The 27,271-nt window shown below is 41.1% G+C and overlaps 1 protein-coding gene across 12 annotated transcripts in view; it reads left to right on the top strand.

Annotated features, from left to right (window-relative positions):
- Positions 1-27,271, top strand: part of LOC128763568 (chloride channel protein 2-like) — a 144,415-nt gene that overhangs the window by 52,218 nt on the left and 64,926 nt on the right. For 9 of the 12 annotated variants that reach the window (XR_008415662.1, XM_053872494.1, XM_053872502.1 and 6 more), the window contains exons 2-3: positions 9,775-9,925; positions 22,738-22,788. Coding sequence is in view for 11 of the 12 variants with exons in the window: in XM_053872494.1 (XP_053728469.1) it covers positions 9,775-9,925; positions 22,738-22,788 (202 nt within the window). In the remaining variant the exon portion in view is untranslated. The remainder of the gene's footprint in view (positions 1-9,774; positions 9,926-22,737; positions 22,789-27,271) is intronic. The other 3 variants (XM_053872499.1, XM_053872497.1, XM_053872495.1) reach the window with 1 other exon arrangement.

Below are 27,271 nucleotides of genomic sequence, written 5' to 3'. Positions count from 1 at the left end.
CACCTCTCATGTTAGGTTGGTGCTTTGTGATCTTTCCGGGTCGTGATCAGAGTGAGGTCAATACCGTTTGAGGTCCGTCCCTCAGAAGTTTCACAGCCAAATGCAGGTTGGAGGAGAACTTAAGGCTGACTAGATCACCACTAGGCAACCACCCTTGTTCTGAGCCATGTCAGTCCGTGATGTTGTTTTATAGCACTAGTTAACGTGGCAGTTATTTATAGCAGCTGTACGTGTAAGTGGATAAGACCCTTTTTTTATTCCATACAGGTTAATATTTCACACAAGTCTCTTTTGTAGGGTGAAAGCATTGAGTGGTACCTCTACCAGTGACTTCATTTCCCATTCTGTTTAGGATAAATAAAATAAAACGTATGTTGCTCACCGTGTGGGAAATCGTTCGGCTGACAGCGCTGCACCCCCATTTCCTTCAGCTTTGACCTGCTACCAAGCTTACCGAGCAAATCTAGAACACTGTTGATCAATGACTTGGGGTGTGCATCGTCTGTGGTCTCACATTTCGATTGAGATGACCTGTCATGATTCTGGACAGTTCACTTCTACAATTGTTGTGTAACAGAAAAGCTACTTTTGCATCAATGTAGACAGCCATGTAGTCAGATATTTTTTTTCTGTTGAACATTACATCATTTTCTTAATGTGTTCTTTCTTGAGGCAGTTTTGTATAAGTGTTGGAACTGACTCTTCCTGGTTGGACGTTTGTTGTGGGCATGAATTTAGCCAACATTTGCAACAGTTATTTCCTGACCTTGGGTGATCTCTACAACGGTGTGTAATTCCTATTTATCAATATTTATTAATACGTTATTTGTTAATTGCTGTATTTGCAATTCATCGGTCAATCTGGATTGATGTTTGTGTGTCAGTGGTATGCGGGAAACCATGTGCAGTGAACCATATTTTTTCAGCCGTGGTGCTGATATATGTTACATGTGCTAATATATGACAATTTAGTTGTTATGAAACTCTTGTTTGATTCATCGGCTTATATGTTTTGAGCAGTAACCTGGTTCTTTGTTGTCTTATGTGAAACTTTGTTTATTCTTTCATGTCGGGTCGGAGTATAGTTTTATTCTTGAAATATGTTAGTGGTCATTATTACATGAGACTGGACAATAGATTGTGATACAATTAATTTGTGAAGCGCGTTATGCTATTTTCCCATCACTTTAATATCCCATAGTCTTTTCACAAGTGGGCTGACGTAACCGCTGCCCTACTGTAAGTGGATTTAGTCAGGGACCTTGTCGGACGCTGAGTGATTGTTGGTGAGACTGAAAGCCTGGTGATGTGATGACGCTGCTTTAATAACACCCACACTGCTGAGCCTTATCGATGCCCGATCAATACCTGTACTGTAACAAGGTTATGAAAAACAGATTAAGACAGACTCTTCTTCTGTGGGTAAATAATAGAACTCACACACGCCGTAATAGATTTGCTGACTCACCATTCCTCTTATCTTCTCGCGCACTTTCATCTAAACTTGTCGGCTAAATGCTTGCTTTGTTCCCCAAGTGTGAGTAAACTTTACTGGGCTAATCTCATTTCACGTGATGAAGCTGAAGAAGTTAATCTATCATACCCCAATAAAATTAATCTCCATTTCTCGCTCTCTCACTTGCTCTCAGCATTTGTTTTGCTCGTGTTCCTGTGGGCTTCACCCAAAATCTGCATCATACAACAGTGGAAAACATTGTAATGGCTGATAAGCTTGTTTGTACGTTGATGTGCTTTTCTACTCATGTCTCATCTGCTAATAAATCTACAAAATGTCTGTGAAAATCCTTGCAAAAAGAGATTATCAGGGATAATTTGTGTCTGTTTTGAGAACAGCATGACTTTTCACAGACATCTTCAATTTACCATGAAAATCTTTGAGTCAGGTTTGAATAACGTTCATGAGGATGGGAGGTTCACACATCCAAAGTGCTGATGTGGGAAACGGTTCCGAAATCCTGTAAAGGAATTCAAGCCGAAGTTTTCAGAAAACTTGAAACTTCCCATGTTAAAATGTAATTGGACGATGATGTTTTTGTATTACACAGCTTTTGTGCTCACTTACTATGACCTAAATGGTGTGACCTAACAACAAGAGCCCAATTGCTGTAGTAACTGTAAAATGTTTTTAAAGTATTTTGTGCTATGCAATTGATTTTTTTTATAGAAAAATATGGTGTTCTGATAGGGAAGTCTGTCTAATAGATGATGACTTGAAATTATGATGATAATCGTTTACGATGAATATTTTGGGACAGTCAGAGAAAAGTATAATTTGCACCATAATGTGATGTGTCTGTATACAGTACATGTTGTGTACATGTATTTTTCAGTTTTACTGCCACTCTATGTTCTATAGCAACAGCAAAAAAGTGACTCACACCAATGCGAGAACAACTTCACTGTGGGAGGAAATGTACATTGACCGATAAAACACCTCATCAATGTTGCCCTTTTGATCTTTGCTGTGCCCCTTCAAACAATGCAGACTGGCACTCATATCTCCAGTGGTGAAAATGGAACTTCACTACTGGAGATAGATGGAATTTTACCACTGGATGTTCTCTTTTCCAAGTGTTTATCCTCTCACCTGGTCTGTATCAAACTTTCTCACACTCAGGGGAGTTCTATTTTTGTTATGACTCTCATATTCCAGCTCTCATCGACCCCCCTGTCTTGCAGCTCTTTTGGCAGTGTTTGGTTGTCCTCTCCCCTCCACCACCTCCTGAGTGTTCGCACGCTTGTTGCATCATCTATTGTTCTCATTCTTTAATTGAGGTTAACCTCGCACTCGTTGGATTACACGTTGAGCTCAGTGCAGCTCTCGCTGTCCTCAGCACTGGAATCCTCCGTCACTATCTTATTGTCACAGCTGCTTCTCACAGTTGGCTGTCAATGCTCAACCTGCTGGACGGGCTGTCCTCAAGCTGGACTGTGTTTTTGTCGGTGTGTGTCTGTGCGTATGAGTCAGGGCCAGTGCAGGGCCGTGCCATTGCGGCTGCTTCCCACGTCCTAACCAAGCACGTGCAAGGGACAAAAAAGAAAAACGAAAAAAAAAAAACACACAAGGAGTTATTGTCCACTGATGCCGTTCTCCCTTCTGTCTCATCGGCCGTCTCTCTGAGGCTCCATTGTTGCCAGCCTCGTGTTATTTTCAGTCTCATCAGTGAAACTCACAGTGAAGCATCTTTTCTCAGTTACCTGTTCTAGATTACAATGTAGAAATATATGGCCCTTTTATCGGACTCTCTAATCGACACACATGCTCACCCTCACTTGACCTAGTCTTCCTTGACTTCAGCTGATGAACCAATTTATGTGTCATATTCCACTGTCAATGACAGCATTTCATTCATCTTCACCATTCACCATTCTCCTAATCTCCCAATCTTTGTTTTGCCATCAATTGTCTGTTACAAGGAGCTAAAAAGACAGTAGATTTTTTTGTGAACCACGGAACAAATTGCAACCTAAAACAGCAATAGAATGTCTCCAAACTCACATGGCAGATGATTCCTTGATAATAATGATGTGAGTTTTGGGCAAAATGTTCATAAATTGAAGTTCAAAGTTCACAAAGTCGCTGTTTTTAATTAACACGGTAATAATACTCCTGATTCACCTTTAATGTGAACAATCAGTTTGGACAGACAATTGATCATTTTGCTTAAAATGTCTGTAAAATCAGGCTTCGTGAATAAAGAAATTGCATGGAAAATCAATTTTAATTCACAGATTCTTTACGTTCATGTGTTTCAAGTCGTGGGCTTCCAGACATTCATTGCTACTATAGACACACGGCTCTGTGCTTCAGGGCTCCAGTACAATGGAGAATGACAGGTATACAGCTCAAAAACCAAGATCTGACTCAACTATGAACTACGATAGGAGAGACTGTGTTAAACTCTAAAGAAAGGAAACAGGTGATCAGAGACTCATGAGTCTTCATGATGATACCGAAACAGCGCTGAGTCTCCGGCAGACCCAGAGGCAGGCTTTTAGCTTTGGGTGTCTGCAAAACATGAAAAAAACAGATTTTCGACTGTAGCTTTGCCGCCAGATGCTGCCATACACCAGCGTAACCTGGCGGCCAAGCTACGGTTGAGGACCGGGCGTCCATTTTTTCATGTTTTGCAGACGCCCAGACGCCCTCCTAGCTAAAAGCCTGCCCAGAAGTAAATCAACTTCAGGGAGCCATGTCGTGCTTGGCAGCGGGGGTGTCAGCGATAATGGTGAAAATAGGTTTAATTGTTAATAAAAAATGAAGGTAAAATGTAAAAATAATGTTTGTCTTTTTTTTGTTTTGCAAAATTCCAGGGTCATTTCACCCCTAGTGTCTCACCTTCTAATTTTCTTACCCCCACACGTATCACAGGATGTCTTTTTTTTTTTGCCTCTTTTGTTACTTTCATCAATTGAAGCACCTTTGCACCCTAAAGCAATGAGCCATTCACCAATAGTGCTATTATACCTTGTTCATGTCACTTAAGTGATGGTCCTCACATGAATTAATCCATCTATTCACAGCTATATATATGATCTAACACAGTCAGTTTTTTTTCTGTTAGGCTTCTCAAAAGGTCCAACAATGGACTATTGTTGTGGCCCAAAGGGAATTTGTCTGGAGCGCTTAAATAAGAACTTCACAGGAAAACGGTGAAGGAAGGGAAGTATTTGGAAAGAGCAATAGTGTGGTTCGCCAGCGCAGCTTGGAGTGACCATGTAAATATGGGTCTCCATAATGAGGCTGCAGCGGCATGCACCTGCTGCTGCGCGCACAGGCAAACTCGCACACGGTCAACAGGTGAACATCAGCTCTGTGCAGAGTCAGTGTTTCCTCGTGTTGCTGGCCACAACGTGCCACTAATACCAATGTGCAGCTGCAAGTCTACCGCTGGAACTGATTACAGGAGGGAGAGTGAGGGAAGGAGGAAGGAGAAATTGTAAAAGGAGAGGAAAGTGGAGTATTGTTGTTTTGAGCAGCTGCATTCTTTTCGTCTCCACTCGCTCCCTCAGGCCTGAACCAATCCACAGTCAGAATCTAAATTCAGCTCACACCCCGGCATGGATTGTGTACGTCGTGCCAAACTTCCCGACGCCCCCTCCGCTCGCATTTAAACTGCGTCTCCTTTTCTTGCATCTTCTACCTCTCTGTGCGCTCTGTCCATCATCACCTCACAGCTTTTCTCAACACCTCCAGCAGCCCCTCCGGCCTCTTATTGCCCTGCCATCCATCCATCCTTCTTGTCTTCCGTGTATTTGTCCAGCACCGGGTCACTGTGAGAGAGGCCCACAGGGTTGGCATGGCAGCTTGGCATGAGCCCTTAAAACTTCACCACTCACCTCCTGGTGTGCCCCCCGTGGAGAATTGAGAAACTTTTATTTACTGTACATCTTTTCACTGTTGAGACAATTGTCTTCTTAGCTCTGATTTCTTTCTTTGATCTCTCCATAAATATAGTCTGATTGTTGCACCATGGTTCCTTAGATTTACATATGCTTTTTTTTTTAGTAAAAAAAAAGTTAAAACTTTGCTTATAAATTACAGAATCCTGTGTTATAAGTCAATATATAACAATATTTTTCCTTGATATTGTAATTTTAGCAATTTGCTATGTAAATAATAAACCTAAAACCAATTAAAATGTAGAATGTAATGAAGCAGTGTTAAGTCATATACAATAATAATTTTCATGTGAAAAAGTCAAATCCAACCTTTGCAGTTACTTTCAAAGCACTCAAGTGCAAATAGTGTTTATTCAAATGCAAAAATACATCGCACTTTGATCAAGACAAAGATTTCAGAGGCCTCAGGAACTGTTTGAAACCACTGCAATTGAGCTTTTTGATGGAGTCTCACTATTCTTTCCTCTGTTTCTTACTCTCTCCATCTTAGCTCTGCCACCTCTCGCCCACACAGTCCTTTGGGCTTGCCCTAAAATGTTTCTCGAAAGTGTCCTTCTGATGCTGGAACTATGCAGGACAGTGAAGCATTGGGAAGATGTTTTTATAGGTTTAATCCCTGGTGTTTGTCTTACGTTCGTATTGTATAAATATTCAAATTTCACGGTGTTGACACATGGAAAGCTTCATTTGACACTTGAGGGAGTTCCTTGTTTGGTCTTATTCATATCCTTCATGTACACGCACAGGCACTCATGCACATACTACGTCAAAGAACTCATTAGCTGAATTGAGTTGTGGCTTCCTGGACACAAAAGCATCTGGTCATTTGGGGTGAACTGCCTGGACCAAAGCCAGTAGTCTGTGTTTGTGTGAGTGGTTGATTTTTTTTGTTCCGTGATTTTTGTTGTGATGCGACACACATGCACACACACAAAGATGTCAGACAGTGGTGGGAATTTCCTGAGGTTAGGTCGTGGATAACTCCTTAAACCGGTTGCAGCCAGCGATAGGAATGTAGCAGCTATCTCTCTTGCTATCTCACTTGACTTGTGATGAAATGAGGTCACCTGACTCCTGATCCATATATTGTTTTCCTTCTGTCTGACACTTGTTGATAACATCCTTGTTAGACTTTGAACCATCTTCATTGTAAATTATTTACGCTGGAATTGTCAAATGACAGTCGCCGAATGAATCTTCTGACTCCCTGCAGCCACCATTCCCTTGTGGAATTAGTCCACACTGTAGGCGGGACGATGAGTCTCGGGCTTCCCCCGTCATCTGGGATCAGTTAGCACTCACCAACATGCTTAGCTAAGCTCCCTTTTTTGGGTCTCGCTCCACATAATGACAGACTCTCCACCACTAATGTCTTTGTTCTAGATAGGTCTGTTTGTTTACTTCCTCTAGTCAGATGCTCGTTTCATGGGGGTGCATCTGAGTAGGTCTATTTCTGCCCTCTTGTTTTTGGGGCTTGAGAGCAATTGTGGTGTTTGAAGTGCTTTTGCTTAATTAAAACTTGGGCTCGGTGGTAATGACTGTGGCCATGCATGCCTATAGAATGGCATCTTGGGTGGAAGCTCGGTTACAAATCCTTCGTCCAATGTGTCCTTTTTATTCCCGACAGTTGTCTTTTCTTTGTTTCTGGTCTGACTTTTGATGTGCATTTGTTCTTTCTTTCTTTTTCTGCACACACAGTCATGAATGAACAGTGTGCCTACTTCAGAGTAGTAAGCAGCATGGTGGAGCAGTGGTTGGTGCTGGAGCTGGAGGGTCTCTGGAGTCCAGCATCAATGCGTTTGGGAGTATCCTGGTCCTTTCTGAGTGGAGCTTGTTTCCACAACGTCTTTCATTGTGGATTTTAAAATGATGGATTGTGCAGTAGTTAATGTTGAACATTTTGAGAGGGATTGTTTGAACTCTGTTTTGCTATTGTTCATAAAGCAGCAGTTGTATTTGAAGTACCTATCTGTCTATCTATGTCCTGAAGTCATCTAGGGCCTTTGTTTTGATCTCAGTGTTCACTTCCATGGTGATGGGCGCCAGCCCCACCTGAATGCTCCACTGGAACTACGATCCAATGATCCTGAATGCAAGGCATCCTAATGCTCATGAAATAAACAATAAAACTGTGCTGTTGGTGGCGTAGTGGAGCAATGGTTTGCATGACAGGTTCAGGGTTCGAATCCAGCTCTGGACCTTACTGGGTGGAGTTTGCATGGTCTCTCTGTGCCTGCATGGGTTTTCTTCAGATACTCCGATTTCCTCCCACCTTGTCCTTGTCCGTCCATGTGTGCCCTACATCAGTGTTAATAATAATATGGTACATAGAGCGTTGGCTTTTGTGCCGCATGCGCGGGGTCCTGTTTGTTTTCCCCCTGACTTCTCTACAAATACACTACCACTGACCGGCCAGGTGTAGTTACTACAACTACAAATTCTGCCTGGTGTCATCATGTGGCCATTATTCACAACCTGTTGTTTTCAACAGAAAAAACATAGGTTAAGAATTTACCTGCGTCAAGTTGAGTTTATAGCACATCCATGAAACGGTGTCCTGATTTTCAGAGGCCACCAGATGGCACTTTCTGCTGTGAAATGTTTGGATTTGGACAACTAATTCAAAGAAACCTAATTTCTAAACCAAGATGTGTAGTGTGGCTTCTGAATATTAGGTCACTGTTACATCAACCCAGCAATACTGTTTCATGACACGTCATCTCCCCATCACTAGCACATTGGCTAAAAAAAAAAATCTCTTGTTTTTGTGTAAACAGTGTTAGATAAAGAAATCACCAAGGTTGAGGTGTAATGTGAACAAGTGTCACCAGTGTGTTTGTGTACACCTTTCTACGCTCACTTCCATCAGGGCTGGTATACAAGGAAACACGGTGTTACCCAGTGTGTCTTCGACATGTGTTGCACTCAACACTTCACATACTTACTCTCATTGAAATTCATTGTTGTGATAATTCTAGGAATCAAAAAATAAACTGGAAGAGGAAAAAAACTATGATACAGCTAGGAGTCATTTGAACTGCAAATTGCATTGTGCAGAAAATTAAAAGAATATTTTGTTTCCAGTGAGTATGTTCCTGTGATTAAAAAATGCAACATTTCAAAGTCATTTTTTTTGTCTTCACTGAATGTTAATCGATCTGTATCTGATGATTCTGCTAAACTCTGAAGCTGCTGAGGAGCACAACTGACTTTAGAACATACACTTTCTGTTGCTTCATCAGCTGATGGTCTGCCCTGTCCTGCTGCCCGTCTTGATAAGCTTTCATAAGCCTTTTCCATTTGTACTGTTGTGTTTGTGTCTGTGCGTGCATCTGTCTGTACGGTTAGCTGTCTGGGTCTCTCACTTAGCTTCCTGTCTCTGGTCCTGCTGACTTGACGTCTTTTGTCTGTCGGTTCTGGTATTGTGGTGAATGTAACTGGCGTGTGTGAGTGAGTGTTTTCACTTTGACCTCTGACCTTCAGAGTTGTGTGCAGGCGCTTGTAACCCACAGTTCATCCTGGTCATCATTCATCTGAATACAAACACACTTTATCAGCAATAATTTAACACCTTCTTTCTTTGCTTCTGTCATTCATGCTTCCCATTGGAATCATAACTTGGATTCATTTTCAAATCATTATTCAGCACCAATCTTCCTTTGAAAGGTTTTGGAAACAGTATAAATTTGATCTGATGGAAACATTCACTGAAATATAAAATAAATCACAATTAACCTAATAGTTCTAAATGTGTTTGCAATTTTATAATACAAAAGTGATATTAGATTAGATGGCCTTTATTAGTCCCACAGTGGGGAATATATATGTATATACTGAATGAATTAATACTTAATAAATTAAGTATTCAAATGTATGTCTAAAAATAAATATTCCTAATTTCACAGACTAACACTTGTAGTAATGAGGCTTCAGGAAAACAAGGTGGCGCTGTCGGGTAAAATATTTTTGTTTTGTTGAAATGGTTCAAATTCAAACATTGAAGAACACAGACTTCCATCTGGTGGCCACTGAAAATGAGGACACTGTTTCATGAAACCTCTTAAGCCCATCACTGCCTCCAGCCTTGGAAGACAGGGGGTGCTGTGACATATGACATTTGGCAAGTTTGGCCCGTGTCACATGGTCAGACATGCAGACTCCGCTAGTGCTGTCTGTCCAACTCTCAATTTCCTTGATATGCTGTGTATTGCTTCTTTTGATTATCCGTCATTTAGCAGACACATCTGTTAAACATGTAGTCATTGAATCGACAAACTGATGCTATGTACGGGCGCAGCTGTTATAAGCTTCTTCCTTTGGAAGCTAACTGTTCCACTGTGACGGTTCCAGATGTATGGGCGCTACACCCAGGAGCTCGGGGTGTACGCCAAAGAAGAAGCAGCTCGGCTGAGGGAGAGCGGCCAGCGTCGATCGCTCAGTGATCGGAGCCGAAACTTGGACCTGCTGGAATACGACAAGGGTCGCTGTGCCAAGTGTCGCAGTGAGTATCACACTAACAAAAGTCAGTCCTGGACCACAATCACAATGTAGTTATTACACCATCATACACTCATGAAGAGCAGCTTTGTGTCAGGTGATTCATTTTTATGTTAGTGTTCCATTTAATCAGAACCCAAAGCTTTTCATTTCATGTGTAATCCTGGCTCTTCTGGCATCTCTGGCATTGGACGTTAAAAGTCAGGGGCAGCATTTTACCTCTTCAAAGCTTGGCTCTATAAACATCATGTTGTCTTCTCATTCTGCACAACTGGGGCTTCAGTAATTTCCAACCAGTGATGAGTTTTTTTGTTTGCCTGTGACACAGCTGGATGTCACTCAAGATTTCAATGTTTAATCTGGTTGGTCAACAGGTCAAATGGCTGCTCTGGGGTCAAAACGTGCCACTTTACACCCCTGTAAAACGTTTTTTATACACACCAAGATTTATTATGGCCGACTTTGAACGTCATTCACAGGTTCCTGCAAGGCAGAGGTCATTGTGTCGTCGACCTCTTAACTAGAATATCAAATAACTAGAATATAAAGTCGCTGCTTTCGGTTCAGTCGCTTTTACAAGGACGTACAAGCAGGATCTAGTTTAAGAGGCCTGAGCAACGTTCTTAAAATGTAACATACCGGCATCTAGTGGTGAGTTAAGTGTACTACACCCATTCCAGTTCCAGAGATCCAAGCTCTTCTTATTTTGAGCGCTTTCAGTTCGCACCTGTTGGCAGGTGATGACTCAGGTATGCGTCGCGCTTCCTCCTCCTCTTCATCCTCATGGTAGCAGACCAAAATAAGAACCAACACTGAATGCTGACTGAGTCATATTTTGGTTGAAACTGCGAAAAAAAACAGGACATCTCTGGAATTCTTGATGCTGGAAATTATATATCATTTTTTTTACATATGAAGCTAATCATTCGACTAGCTTCAACAGTTTGCTTTGTTGGGGAAGTGGAACCAAATTACGTTGTGGATGATCATAGTGTGGTTGAGGAAACAATGAGTGCCTTCTCTGGTCTTTCTTTAATGATTGGAGTTTCCTATGGAGACCTTTCCTGTCCATCCTGACTGTCCCTGCAGGAGATATCATCATTTTAAACTGTGTGTGTGTGTGTATGAGTGAGATGGGGCTACGAATCCTCCACTAACAGGACTGATGCTGAAGCTTCAGGTTCTCACAGCAGTGACAGTTCCACCTCCACAGGCGCAGAAACGTCTCATTACTGGCCATCGGCCATTTTTTTTTTTACCTCACGCTGTCAGCAGACCATGCGACAAAGTTGTTTTTTTTTTAATGAGTAAAGTCAAATTTGTCTTCATAAACCTATTGTAGTGTTAAAACAATTGTTAACCAAAAACAGCTAAATAAAATCCATATTTATTTTCACTTAAGTGAGCTGAAGAATTTAATATTTTACTGGTGGTTATAAAAGACAGCTTATTGTAACTGCACAAAGGTTCATGAAGGAATAATTTTCTTTTATTTTTGAAGAAGACAGAAACAGCAACTTGAAGTGAAATCTATATATCTTCACTATTGAAATTAAACTGCATGTAGTATAATAACAATGAGTTCCCTGAGGATAATTACTGAACAACACATCATCGTAAAATCTTCCGACAATTTAAAAGAAACTATATAATATAACTATATATAAAATCCTAATTTTAATATTCAAGAGTTAAGTGTGAACATACCTGTGCTGTAAATCATACAGTTATATATGATTTATATATGACTATAAATATAGTCATGCAGCATACACAGACAATTAACAAAGAATAGAGAAATACAGAAATGCTCAACAAATAGAATGTAATTTCCAACATGTTTTTAAAAAATCAGGAATTCTGATGTATTTAAACACTAATATCCTATTCAAAGAAATATAGCTGACATGTTGATTTAAAAAGAGAAAGATGGAAAAGCAGACTGGATGTTTTAAAAGTGGAATTGTATGTTAATATTGGTGTGTGTTCAAAGATCATGGTTTTGTTTGATATCGAAGAGTAAGACCATCTTTATCAAGCGGAAACAAGGAGGTAGAGAAACACTCTGTCTCATGTTATTAAAGAAAACTACTGCAACGACACGCTTGAAAGCTTCATGTTGCTTCATGGTGACATTTAAAGCTGGACTGCTTCTGAGCCTCCAGCTAAATTTCATCTATCATCCCCTGATCTGAGAGGTTTGACACGACCTCAGTGGCTCCGGAGGTGCTCCGTCTCGCTCAGCCAACCAACTTTTTTGCTTTGGCTTGCCATTTTTTGGGACCTTGAAGTGAAAGTATTTATTGAGGTTGAATTTAAATATCATCTCTGAGCACATTTTTTTCTGGCATCTTTTCATCTTCAAAAGTTGTTGCAGGTCTCTCGGCTCATCACTGCTCTTAATGGGACAAGAGCTGTGCAAAGGGCCTGAACAATGAATATATGTAGATGCATATGATGAGTTATACGTGTTATATATCATAAATATATGGCAAATACTCAAGTACCTTTTTATATGGAAGTAATTTCGGATGTGTATAGTCAGGATCTATTTTAGGTTTAGGTTTAGGATTTAAATAACATCGTTTTATGACCAGTGTCTTACAGCCATGCTTCAGAGTCAAAACAGTCATTACGCAAAAAGACCAAGAGGGGGAAGCATTGATCTTTTAAGAGGCTACTACTGTCATGAGCAGGTGAAAGATGGTGAAAAGTGAAGAGGGTTTCTCGGGAGCGAAAATCGATTCGGAAATTCATATATTTTTTAATTATTTTATTTTATTTTGTATTTTTGTACTATGTCCTGGAAAAAATGGATTTATGTCTACACTGTCTACAACAACAACAAACTACATTTAAGCGTGTACAATAAGTATATAATGTATATTTACAGTAGGTATAGATAAATAAGTAGGATACTACCATTTCTGTCACTCTAAAATGTGTGTGAATCCCATCGGTTCTCTGGGAAACAGATTTTGTACGACACAAACGCATAAAAGTAGAAAAACATCTCTAGGAAGCTGAACGCTCAAGATATTACCAGTGCAATGAGCACAAACAAACGGCAGATGGCGGTAGTGCTATGGCATTCCAATTAGACCCTCATGAGATATGTGAAGAAGAGCCACCTTAGAAAGGAATGAATGAGAAAACCCTAAAGATGTTGGTAGATACAAATTTTGTTTGAACAAACTGGTGATTTATTACAGTGATTTGATAAAAATAATAATAAATCAGTGGTGGATGCCCTGGATATACTCTCTCTCTCTATATATATATATTTGGGTGGGATTCAATTTAAAAAATAATCAAATTAATTAGAAAATTGGTGCTTAATTAATCTCAATTTTATTCAAGTTTTTATATCACCTTATTTAAACTAAAGCTCTTTTAATGTCTTGAAAATATTTGCATAAGAATTTCAATTTTATAAGAATTTCAAATACACTCAGAGTAGTGGAAACCCTGGCCATTGTGTAGTGAAAACCCTCCCTGAACAAAAGCAAACAGATGGTTTTGTTTGCTTTTGTTCAGGGATTCCTCCATGTTTGTTGTTGTTGTTATCATCCTAGCTGCCACGGGTCTTGTGCATCAGTGTGATCAGTGGACCAGGAACTCCTGCACTTACAAAGGCTCCCTGCTTTCTGGAGAGCAAACTGTTAAATAAAATTAACAATTCAAATATTAAAATACATGCCAAATAAATAATATAATATGTTTTTGTTGTAATTAAATTAATCATAATTAACTTGTTAAAGTCCCATATATATATATATATATATATATATATATATATATGAATACTGCATGTTTTAATGATTGTATGAACAGCGCTGACACATGACCCCCGCCACTTTGTGATTGACGGAGGCAGCAGGCAAATGTGCCTAGATGCGAGCCTGCCATTCACACAATGATATAGTACATAAAAACATATACACAGTAATGATGAGTTCAAGCGTTAACACAGTATAGACATTTTTTTAAATTCAACTGGACATCTAACTTTGGTCTCTGATAAGTTCTCTCAGATTTTATCTGCACATATTGTTATCATATTCGGTTATTTTCTGACAGTGAAATACAAGACAGAAAAATTCAAATTGTGCCCCACATGTGTGTCACGAAGGGAAAGTGTGTTGAAAGACGCCAGCCATGAGATAGGGCATAAAGTATTCATCTAACACACACGCTTACAGCTGCAACAGTGACATACACAGTTGTGTAACAGTCTAAATCCCAGTCAAGCTTCATTATGCCACAGATCTGCTGATCTGGTGTGAAGTGTCAGAGTGGATCGGCATCAAGTGTGGCATCCACGTTCACCGTGAACTCTGATGAGCCGATCTGACGAGGAATGCTCTCAGCACCAGTGATACCAGTCCGGGGGTCTGCAACCTCAGTTGCGGCTCTCCAGTTCAACAATCACTGTGTGCGTTTGTGTGTTGCTGGGCTGCTTTTGTGGCAGCTGTGATATCAGCGCTGATATTAAATGACAGCAGCCTGAAGCCTGACTGTACGCACACACCCACACACACTCAACTGTCCCTTTGCCTTTCCCCGTGCAACTGCACCTGATGCCGTTTAATTGAAACACACACCACTCACAATACACACAAACACACTTTGGTGCACTCGGTTCAACAGGTGTGATGTCAGCAGGCGCACAGCATGGGGCCTCACGTTGCCATGGCAACAGTCAGGCGCCTAGCGACCAATAGTTGCTCTTTCGTCTTCTGTTTTTCGAATTTCTTCGTTACGTCTCATGCTTTTATCTCCCCTAATGTTGCCCTCTCTCACGTCTCCCTTTTCTCACCCACGCTTTTCATCTGCCGAGTAAAGCCATTGTTCTCCCTTCAAATTGCTTTTCAGAGAGCACATAATATGTGGTCAACAGGAATGGACGTGACGGGAAACAGAAGTGCTTACTACTAACAAACAAGGTGTCAGCGTGACTGTGACCTGTGGGTTTTATTGACACTTGTATATGCTCCAACAAGCAAGTGTGAAAATGTTGCGGACAGTGGCAGAGAAAGGGATGGTTGGAGACGTTGCTGTCTTGGCTGAAGGCAACTGGACTGCCCATCGACAGAAGAAAGAGGTTTTAAAAATGCTCTGTGTTTTTAATATTTCCAAATACTTCTTTAATGTAGTTGGAGGTGTCCCTTGCCAGTCCCCGCTACATAGAGCTAGAGGCATGTGGCATGTCAAGTTAGTTATTTGAGTGTTTTAAGAGAGGCAATACCACACTTTTTTCTTTCATCAAAAAAGTTACCATTTAAGTCTCCTCTTTGGTGGCGTGCAGAGAGTGCCCCCAACATGAGAAATTGCCCAATTATATCACAAAATGTAAAGGCTTTAAAATAAGATACGCAATAAAACATTGAAACATAAGTGCTTTTTGTCATTTAAGTGCCTCGCTAGCATAAATAACCACCTTCTAATTGCTGCTGTCATCACTTGAATTTACTGCGGCATATTGCAGTGATCAGACTTTTAAAATATTTAGTCTTCTCTCTCTCTCTCTCTCTCTCTGTGTTTGACTGACACGTTGCTGCGGGGGTGTTCAGATGTCTACACAATCAGCATCCAGCCATGTTCAGGGAGGAAAACAGGTTTCGTAGTTTTGTGTCTGTCTGAGTGACGGCACCTTTCACTTGAATATATCAAGTGAACTAGAACAGTCCGAGAGGTGAGTCAGAGTCTGCGGCGTCTGCTGTGTGTGTGCGGTCATCAGTTGTAAACTGCCTGACTGTAGCGGGGTTTTGGCAGGGGTCCTGCGAGCATGTCAGCGCTCAGAATGACGACTGTCCACAGGGTCGTCTCTTATTGATTTTGTCATCCCAGCGAGCCAAGATGGCACCGTTACAGCCCTTAATGGGCCCTTTAAAGTAGTGAGCTCATATTAGATATTCATGCACGCATGCTGCACTGGGCCACGGTTGCTTCATCTTGTGGTGATTTCTGCTTGATGCTGGTGTGGGAGGAATGCCAAAGCGACGCGCCGTCTGTATTTTATTCAATATGTTCCAGCAGGCTTGGGAAAGTGCTCTACAGGGATCTGACATCGAACTTTTAAGAAGACCAATAGTAAAGCATGGATTTCTACTGTATTTGATTACTTCACTTATTAACCCTTCAAGCACCATTGCTGCAAAATCGCCAGGGGCATTATTGCGCCATGTAAACAAGCAAGTCTGCAAGTTCCGACTTTACACAAGCAGATGGTGTAACTTCAATCTTAGCAACATTTGTGGGCGTTTCTGTCAAAGTTTAGGAGTAAATAGATAACTACCCTCCAATCGAGGAGACCACTGGGCGTGGCAACAGTTATGTTGTAGGAGCACAACCAGAGAGCAAGAGAGTTTGACTGACTCGGATTCTGAAAAGTAATATTCAGACTGTAATGAAGATCGTACAGCCAGTGGAAGAAGCACCGCGTATTGTCAGCAAGTCCTCAAGCAACATACTATGCTGCCAGCGTGTCTGGTAACTCACGGCATGGTCAAATCTGTGGAGGAGGTTGAAGGGCTGTGGACAAAGAAATGAAAGAAACAATGATGCCCGGCATTCATCGCTGCTTGAGAGATGAGGAAGAGTATCTCCAGTGGATCGGATAAACATCTGTCAAAGTAATGTAATGAGCCATGGCCGTTGCCTGGTGACATCATCATAATTATACAAATTAGATGAGTGAATTTACTACCATCACAAACTTTGGATCAGACAGATTCTTTTCATTTACGTTATGCCTTTATATTTTACTAGTTTTCAAGCTACTATTGTTTGAAACAGTGACATCAAAGTAGAATCTTTCAATAAAAAAACTTAAGCCTAAAGTTGTAATATGAAGTAGTAACAGCTAATGATGGGCTGATGAAGCTTCATGAAACAGTGTCCTTAATTTTAGAGCTCAGTAGGTGGCGCTCTTGGTTTACAAATGTTGTGAGGTTTCATTTAAATGGTTGTTCAACAGATTTTAGGGCAGAGAGAATGAAACTGTTTCACGAAGCCTCATCTTGCGACATAATCTCTGTATAAAATGTAATATTTTTCTTTTTTCTTAATGGGGTTGCAGAACCATTTAATGGCAAGTGATTTGATTTAATGTAATTTCACATGGAATGAATAAAGCTCGTGAATCAAGACAGGACTGTAGTATACGAGTATGAGAAATTTGATTAATTTAAAAAAGAAAAAAAATGTTAATAGTAGTATTTTAAAAACATGAAAATCACCCGATACTGTAGCAGTGTTTTTAAATGAATGAATAGGTTGACTAGTGTATGCACCAACTTTATCTGTTGAAGTTTAATATGTTAAAGTTGAATCCAGATTTATGGAAATAAAGTGGTGAAACTGTTTAATGAAGCTATGTATAGTATCTCCACACAGTAAGTTGTGAGTTTCAAACACGTTTTGGTGTTCAAGGTTTAGTCTGATTTGTAGGGGTGCATAATCGAAGTGTCAGCAGAAAATAAATGTTCAGAGTTTCTCCCTTGAGCACAAATTTTGGCCTTGTAGAAAGAAAGTTACAGTCGTCACCCGGGTTGACAATAATGCAGCAGCAACAAAACACCAGGCTTGTTAATATGTTTCACCCAACTTCGGTGAGCCAACTTCATCACAAACTTTTTTGTACCCCCATATTTACTCCACAGGCTGACAGGTTTTGCGGCCCCCTCTGTAGACACTTTCGTCTTCTCACCTGGCAGCAGCAATCCGTCTTCACCAGCAGCCCCATTTTCACTCGCGGTTGCCAAAGTCATCACATTTCTGAATCAGCCGGGAGACATTTTAAAGAGTGATGCTGCATTCAGGTTGAGTTACTCTGCCGACTCGTGGAGTTTAAAAAATGCAACAAGGTGATGGAGAAGGATGAAGGCGAGTCGATAATATCTGGGTTGTGATAGGACGAGAGCGCCAGTGCTGTCAACTAGTAAATTATTCAACAGGAAAAGAGGGATCACAGGATTTCACAAATCCCGTGAAGTCTTTTTTAAACGTGTCCTCTGGTTGTGTCTTGCCATTACCTTGATTTCACTGAATACGTCTGTCTTGTGTAGGAGTGTTTGGATTTTAGTGACTGTGTTTCTCCTCCAAATACTTTTGCCAACACTAATCAGCAACTGTTCTCACAACTCTTGACTGACTGTACCCAAATGTGGTGAGCTTCCGAACCTCCAAAACAAAGCATGTCAGTGACTGCTCAAGACCAAGCACGTGAAAAACTCCTTGCTACTGCGATATCTAGCCAGACCTCAAGGAAACTTATCACCTGGCTACTCAGTTTTCCATGTGGTAAACGCCTGCCTGTGCTGGCCTTTTACATTCTCCAGCATGTCCAACAATCCTTAACAGTGTTTGCTTTCTTATCCATCTCCCTTGAATGTCAGTGATGCTGATGCATACTGCACCTTTGCGAGTGAAGTTTAACATGCTCAGTCGTTCTAGTGTCCGAAAGCCAGTTCATCTCTACATCTGGAGCTCCTTGAAAGTCTTTGTTCGTCCATTGTTCTTGTGAACTCTGTGGCAAGCTGAGCTTAGGGTCCCATGATTTTCCATGTCTGGATCCTTGGGCCACTGTTAAGTCCGATCCCAAATGAAAGTGGTCTGCTAAGGCTTTCTATTGTGCTACTGAATACATTTTGCAATTTTACCTTGTTTTAAGCAACAATGTGCTCTCACTGTGATGTGGGAAGGTTGTTGAAGAAGAAGGGCTCAATGACACCAACTGCTTCTAGATGTGAAAGAGCTATAACGCCCCCCTTTGCCTCCCAGGTTAACTGCAGCTCCTGGACAACCGTTTTCCCCTGCCAATCTGCACAGTGATTTGCTGGTGCATCAGGTTGCCAGGTGAAAACCTCCGGGAAACCGCAAGGCGCATACACCTTTTAGAGTTTATGCCTCCATGACTGTAAGTTCATTCACAGACGTACGAGAGAAACAGTGTACTTGTGGTAGGATTATTATTATTATTATTTAACCTGGACAATGGCAAGTTCACAAGTACAACTGAGGAAAAATGTTAGTCACACTAGGCATGGTGCCGATTACTACACGATTTTGAAGCTACAGAATGAAATGCTGAGATTATGTATACCACTGGGGTCGCAGAACTGTATGTAAGTGTACCAGTACATGATGTCACATGATGTCTAGTCTGCTGTCTGGTTACTGTCTGTTTTGTCACATTTGCTAATGTAAGAATGGAATATGCCCATTCAGTCCGTTGCTTGTGACACACAAGATAATGGCCATTTTTCAGTGCTACTGGATACTAAAGTGTCTGAATACAAGTTGAATTCAAGTTGAGACTTTTTAATGTCCTATTTTATACCTCCAACTCCAAATCAATATAGCTGTACTTCACATCCGTGATATCGATGGTTAAGCTTCGCATCGATAATTTCGACCGCAGCTGCTACCGTGTGATGCGGGGCCAAAGTTTTATTAATGTAGCGTTTCATTTTTATACGCTCAGATTGTGATATCAGCATGAGGCTTTTCTGGCTGGCTCCCTTCACTGTAAAATCAATGGTTATTAAACACCAAAGGCGAGAGCTGGCACCCCGTTCATTCCCCTCATTTATGCTCGAATTTCAGCCTCGCTGCATGTTCTTCAAGTTCTCAGCTCGTTTAATTTCACCTTTTCCTGTTTTTATATTCTGGAATATTTCGTCACAGCCTTGAGTGCACCCTTATCTTTTTTTTTTTTTTACCTTTTCACCCAACTTTTCTCCCAAATCTCCTCCGGTTTCCTTTTCTTGTCTCCATCTTCCATCAATACCCACAACAGTCCTTTGCTCTGCTCTTCCTCTGCGTCCGTTCATTCCGCTCTCTTCACATCTCCTCCTGCCAGCAATCCATCACCACCTCCTCCACCCCCCTCCTCCCTACCGGGTATAATGTGAAGTGTGTGAGTAGGGGTTTGTGCATCTCTCTTCCGGCCTCAGTTCCATCCGTGCTCAGTGGTTCTGAGTTATTACTCTCTAATCATCACAGCCCAGAACCAATTCACAGCTCGCGTATCTTCCATACATTACAGATAAATATTCGCTCCTGGACTTGAGCAAGCGGAATTTGATTGTTTCTTTACTCTCGTTTTAAACCTCTGCATCTACGAGAAACTAATTTGGCGCCTTTTAAGTGCACATTATTCAACTTAGCTGTCATTCTTGTCTGAATTTTATTAATTGTCTGGGGTAATGTGAAGCCTCTACAGCATCAGCTATGTTTGCCAGGCATGTAGCAACACTTGTTAATGATTCATTGATCAGAGACAGTTTCATTAGTTCCAAATATATCACTGAACCTTTTCCCCGATCAGTAAAGTCATCGCAAGGAAGCTGAAAAAAGGACTCTTTTACTCGGATTGGAACCAGCTACTCTGCTCTGGTGCACCAATGTGTGTCCCTGTTCCCCGCCCGTGTGTTTAGTTACAATCCCCAATTGTTGTCAAATGTTATCATACTCTGTTAAATATCATGCTAATAATCAATTCCCCTTTTCTGGTGTTGTGTGTCTGGGTGGATCACTATATACACAAAGAGTCTTGTATGTATGCGGGATAGAACGTTTGGCTTTTGTGGTAAAGTTGTACTCACAAATGTGTGAAAAGCAATGGTAGCTTTTGAGCTCCAGCTCCCTAGGGAAAAAAAATTGATCTGTTTTTTTTGTTTTTGTTGTTGTACAAATAAATGGCAATTTCCCGCCAAAAAAGTTCTGAAGTATTGTAGGACGTTCAAAGTTGAGGGACTTGGATCAGAGACGTAATGTGAGTAAAAGCCAGTGTTATAGTGCGGATATTAAATGCAGCCTCTAAGAATGATTTTGCATTCGTGCAGTGCTCTCTGTCTCGGAGTCCCGCTACAGTATGTAAATATTTCACGGACATAGCACAGTCTCTATCGATTCACCAGAGATGTCTCACATCAAATTAAATGTTTTTCAGTTGGTCCTGACTGGAGCGTCCCTAATTGTAACTATATATATATATATGTATATATATATATGTATGTATATATATATATATATTTTTTTTTTTTTTACCTTTAAATTAAATTTGCCCATAACATTGTACTGCATTATCTAATTCCCCTGCTTAAAATTATGGTTTGTATCGCAATATGTCGCCATGTGTTTTATCACCATTCCTGTATGGGGATACATATCGTATCACAAGATCCCTGCCAGTACGCAGCCGACACTTTCAAATAGAAAGTCCTGGCCTGGTAGAAATGTGTCTCTCTACGGTATAACACAGAACAAAACGCCATCAAACTGGCTGATGATGACCCTTGTCCTCGACAGAAAAGCAGCCACAATTTAAGTCAGTGAAGCTTTATTTGACATGGAACATAAATGTTTGTTTTTGATATGACAGAGCAGTGTCTCACAAATGGTGAAGCCAACGTTAGCAGCGCTGCTGGCCAGAGTGTAATAATAGTTGTGTTATTAATTCATCTCAATTTCCCTTACCAGGTGCTTAATCCTGCTTTCTGTCCAAATCTTTTTTCATTAAGGAATACATGCACATAATGTAACCCAACAGCCCCAAATTTGTCTAATTAATTAAGGGCCAGTGGCCATTTAAAGCTGGTGATTATGAACTGAACAAAAATAGAAACACTTGCTTTCGCTCCTATTTTTCTAGAGCTGAACTCAATGATCTAAGGCTTTTTTCAAATGGCCAGTACCTCTCAAATGCAGTTCACAAATCTGTCTTTGTGTGCCCTTTTTCACCAAGAGAATTCATCCAAGTTACTGAGATGGAGACACACACACATACGCTTTAATGGTTGCAATAAAAGACATCTGTATGATGTGCAGTTTTTTGGGGGGTCAGAAGACCAGTCAGTATCTAGTGTGTGACCCCCATTTGGCTCACACAGTACTGAACATCTCCTTCCCTTCATAGAGTTGATCAGCTTGTGGTCTGTGAAACGTTGGTCCACTCCTCTTCAATGGCTGTGCAGAGCTGCTGGAGAATGAGTGGATCTGGAACGCACTGTTGTATACAGAGTTCCAGTGTAACCCAAGAATCCTGGGTGGTGGTTGGCATGGCTGGGGAATAGAACTAGGCTGGAGTTGTGTGCGCTGATCCTAGCAATGTGGGGCTCCAAGTAGAGGCGGTGGTTGTGGATGGTACAGCAATGCACTTAAATTGCCATCACTGAAATTCCAATTTAAGTCCAAAGAAGGTCTTTGCAAACCAATTGTTGCAGCAGTTGTCCGGGTGGTTGGTCTGGAGTATGGAGGTCCTGAGTTAGTGTGGTGTCAAGTGGTCTGGGTTGGTTAAACCTTTCAAATAACGTCAATAATCAATAAATTCATGATGCCAAAGTTGGAGTTCCTCTTTTACAGTGGGGCCGGCTTCAAAGAATTCGGTCGGTATGGAAGAACTCTAAGGAGAGGAGTGGATAATGCTTGATGAACAGCTCTAGTATAAATTTGCTGATATTTCCTCATCAGTTATCACTCACTCTATTACTCCACCACCTCATCATCTCATCGCCACTAGTGCAGCACCGAAGGGATTTGCATTCTCCGATCACTTCTCTCCTCGGCTCTCTCTTCCATTGCGCTGTCATTTGTTCAGCCGCCCAGTTCACGCCAAACAGCATCAATCATGAACTAATAATGTTAGGCAGTAAAATAAATGTTTGTTTCTTCTTTAACACATTATAGGGGCAGAAAAGTAGTTGAAGATGAATGATGGGTTGAGGAATGGCGCGTAGAATGGATTTCCATCTGACAAACAAATGTTTGCTTGTTTTTTTAACGCTGTTCTCTGGTTTATCTGTCCTCCAGGGTCGGGCTACCCTTATGTTCTGGAAGCCCCAGCCCAGGACTTTATTTCTGGTAAACAAGTCAACAAACGCAATTAATTACCCAGACTCCCTCCCATATTAATATCGTGCATTCTGCTGAAGCTAATGTGGCTGCACTATTAATCCTTAACTTGCTGCCATCAAGTGTTCCCGCAAATAATCCAGTGTCTTTCACGTGTCGCTTGGCTTTGGGAAACTTTTGTTGTTATGGAAGCTTGTTTAGTCCAAACTCGGTAGTTGTCAGCTTTAAAGCAAGCTTCAAACGTGAAATGTGAAGGGATAAAAAGTTGCAATAACAAAACTATTTGATCGGATTGTTTAACTTCCACTTCCGCCTCATGGGTATGAAAGTCAATTGAGAGATGAAAGTTTTTTTTTGTTATCTAGCTTGAAATATGCTGTAGCTCTTACATATGACGTATGTGAATCTGACAGATACATTTTGATGCTGCAAGAGCACTGAATTTCGACCGGCAGCAAAGGTTACTTAAGGTTTTATGTGATATGTCAGCGCAAACTACAATGCACAAGAAAAATAAGGTCACTGTCAAGCTCTGACAGGAGCGGGCAGAAAATGGTGAATGGCAGAAAAAAGTTCCCAGCACTCTAAGCTGTGGTCTTTTCACATTTGATTTAGCCTGGGCTGAAGTCACTCACCTGATGGGTTTCAGCCACTTCCTCCTCGTCCTCTGGTCAGCGGGAAAATGGTGCAGCCAGTGTTGTGCTGACAAGAAAACACATTTTTACCTTCTGTTTTGATCAGGGGAAAAAAAGATCCTGCTGCGACATATTTTCACAGGCAAATAAATAATAAATTACACACCAAATTAGTCTTAGGTGACATCATGATTTATCATTTAAATTGAGGTGCAGCGTATGTGTGATTCAGGGAATGAGGCAAAGTGGACCAGAAAATAACCATCCAAACTCAGGTCCCATCAGGCCTGACCGGGCAGGGGCGCAGACTTAGGCTCCCTAGTGTGCCCCATATAATCCCAGTGTTTCTCCAAAAATGAAGTTTGATCTTGAAAAGTATCATATAATAGAATGCAAACTCTACTGGTAATTGCTATAATAATCAGAAGTGTAGTTATATATTGTATGGGTTCCTAAGTGATCTCAGATATTTCAAATCAATGTGAAATGTGTATATTTTAATTTCCCGCCTCTTTTCATCCTGCTGCTCTGTATGACGTTTTTACTTGTATTATTTAAATTTTTTTGTCTCCATACAAATATGGTGTTGGGGAGGGTCTAAATTTTGTGATGCCGTGGTGTACAGGCAGGCTGCAGTCGCATGCCGTGTGGGTTTTTATGTGTGTCTTGATCTAAACTGTGTGCAGGCGTGTGTGTGCGTGTGAGATAGGAAAGATGAATGGTCTTGATTAGGAAGTGCAAGCTGTAGACAACCAAGATGAACAATAGCTCTCTTCTCGCTACTGCTTAAGAAGAGACAAATGTTCCATCGCAGTGCACACCCATCCACACACACACACGCACCCCATCCCACATGCGTCTAACCAAATGATGATAATGTACCTCTTTCATCAACTGTAGTGTGGAAAGACGGCGGTGTTTCTGGACACCTTCAATAAGTTGTGGTTCCCATACAAACACAGAAAAAGAGAGAATGTGTAGTTTGTGCGAGCCTATGTTGCTGTCATCATAAACGATTGCCATGTTGGTTTGAAATGCCCTGAAATTGGATGTGGCGTATGCATCACGGTACAAAAGTGTAAATGAGTGCGCTTGTGTGTCTGCAGAGGATTGCAGAACGGAAGTGCTGACTCTGCAGCGAGTGGTTGGGACGGGCTGCATGTTTGTGTGTGTCGGAGGGGAGTAGGAGCCAAGGAGAGTAAAATAAATGAAAGGAGCGGAAATGGAAGGCTGGTTTAAAGGAGAGGGAGGTGGGAAGCTAATGTCAGAGGTGGGGGAGAGGGAGGAAATAACTGCAGAGAGGAGGGAATAGAATTGGAAAAAAAAGCAGGGCAGAGCATGGCAAAGGTCTGAGGATTGCAGCGATGAAATGAATGGATGCCGGTGCAACGAGAGAGAAAGAGGGGAGTGATGCAGGCAGCAGGTCCCTTGGCTTTTCTGTTCACCAGGCTTTCATCCAGGAAATGAAACAGCTTACTGCTCCCCTGTGTCAGGATAAACACATCCACATGCATTCATAATCACATCAAGTTATTCATACAACTTAATGTTCTTTAATTCCAATCATCAGTGTTGTTTTTCGGAGAAGAACATGGCAAAACTACATAAGCCTTCAATCCAAATTTACTTCTGGCATTCCGTTAATCTCTGCCCACTAGTTGGACATGTTTTAATATCCACATTTATCAAGTATCCTAAAAAGTCTTCTTATGTACGGTGGTTAAAGGTTTTATAGCAAAGCTCTTGTAAAAGATCTAAAACCCTCATCTGTTCATGACAGATTACGTAATTACGTCCTCGTATTGATTGTCTTCTCTCTTAATACAGGAGGACTAAAATGAGCACACAGACATCTTTATTAGCGGCGGCGGCTCCTCTTAACAAATCATGGTAATGGAGAAATCTACCCTGTAGTTTGGTGGATGAATGTGTTCAATTGCGTTTCCTCTCGCTCGGTCTATTAATCTAATGAACAATACAATACAACCGTCACGTATTATTTTAAGAGAAATGCCTGAGATCGTGCTCAGATTCAAAACTGGATTTTTTTTCCCTCAAAAGCTGTTGGTGGAATATATATAGTGTATGTAAAAATGTGTAAAAAAATTGTAATTAAAATATTGAAAATATTGAAAAATCGCAGACTAGATTAAAAAAAATGTTTTCAAGATTTGCTGTAAAAGACCAATTTCTGTGTAAACAAAAAAAAGCACTGTATTTTTTTTATTGAGCGCACCTGAATATAAGATGCGCACATGAAATTTAAAAAGAAAAATATATTTTATACGTACATAAGCCCAGTACATAAGGAGGCAAAAAAATACACAAACCTTGCAGAATTCAAGGTGAGACGTCACAGTTTGGTGAATCTCTAGAGACCTGTCCGTGAAATATTTCCATGGGCCCCGAAAACTCTCTGTGCTCAGTTGAGTGCTGGGTTGTTTAGTTTTCCCGTGCCTGCGCTGCACAAACGTAAACTTTCAATGACAGATTGAAAGAACCTCCACAGCAGACGTGCTGCTGCCGGGTGAGCAGCATGGATGGAGGAGCGGACACGTTACAACCATCGGGGTTTCATCAGAGCGCCGGCTGTCATACGTGATCAGTTGTTGTGATCTGCAGTGACAGGTAGAGATTGACATTCACCATTCACACTGAAATCGGCCAATCATGATCGGTGATCGATCCATAGGGGCGTACCTAGTTTTAAGGGTACTTGGCTTATACCCAAAGTCTTCACTCAGTCAATTGTAAAAAATATTGTCATCAAAACAGAGATAGTGAAAACACAAGTTCGACTACAGTAACTAATAAGATACGTGTCCAAGTTTAAATGTGCATGAAACTTTCTATCAGCTCTTAGTTAACCCTGTCTTTCTAGCATTGCCTGGCTGACCAAGATCTCCTTCATACAGACCAGGAGCCTCTTGAAAACTACTTTGTGAAATAAATAATGAAGTTATAGATTAAAAAAAATGCATTCTCATTTTTCACTTTCCGATCTGCAGCTCATTACTCTTCTTGTATGCGAAGAGTAGAGCCTCCTCCTCAAATAGAACCCACTTGTTTAAGTCCACTTGATGATATCGGACTTGTCTCTTGCTCTCTTCTCCCTGAATTGCCTTTAATTGCAGCGAAGTATCACCATTGAGCATTTGGGGCGCAGCAGTGCTCCCAACAGAAATGTTAAATATACATCACACACTCCGGATGCCATTAAAGGGAATCGCAGGGGCTGTTTTCAACTTGGGCACTGTGTTGTTTTGCGCGCGTGGGTGTGTGTGCGTTCCCAGCATTACACCTCATTAAGCAGACATTGTACTAGCGCCATAAGACGGGTGTCACCGCCGCCACAACTTGATTAGCGAACTGAGTGATCGAGTCGCTGCGCTTTGCTTTCTGGTCTGAGACTGACGCCGGCGCCGTTATGGCGAATTTACATAAACATCACCTCCTCTAACATCTCATTAGCATAGAGAAAACATCAACATAAAGGAAGGAGCGGAGGAGTGGGCTAGATTAATGAATGAACCAGTCAGGAGCGAGGCGGAGGAGAACAGGGACGTCCATTTCAAATACCAGAGGAGGCATTCACACAAGCTTGTTGGTTGCATCTCTTACATAACTCTTCTATTTTACTCTGGAGTGACTAAGTCACTACCCTGGCGACTGTTGAAGCAACCCTCCTTTATTTGCTTTTTAATGCCAACCACTACACTCTTTAAAACCAGCTTTTCAAATATGCTAAGTTCTCATCTCCGTCTAGTTCATATACACCAAGGTACTTGGCCAGCTTTTCTTCTATTACTGTACATAGGCAGACTAACATCACTTTTCCTTTTGCATTCACCACATTT

This window comes from Synchiropus splendidus, chromosome 8 (assembly GCF_027744825.2).
Source record: "Synchiropus splendidus isolate RoL2022-P1 chromosome 8, RoL_Sspl_1.0, whole genome shotgun sequence".
NCBI classification, from domain to species: domain Eukaryota; kingdom Metazoa; phylum Chordata; class Actinopteri; order Syngnathiformes; family Callionymidae; genus Synchiropus; species Synchiropus splendidus.
Note: the sequence above shows the minus strand (reverse complement) of the source record. Positions and strands in the feature narration are given on the sequence as shown.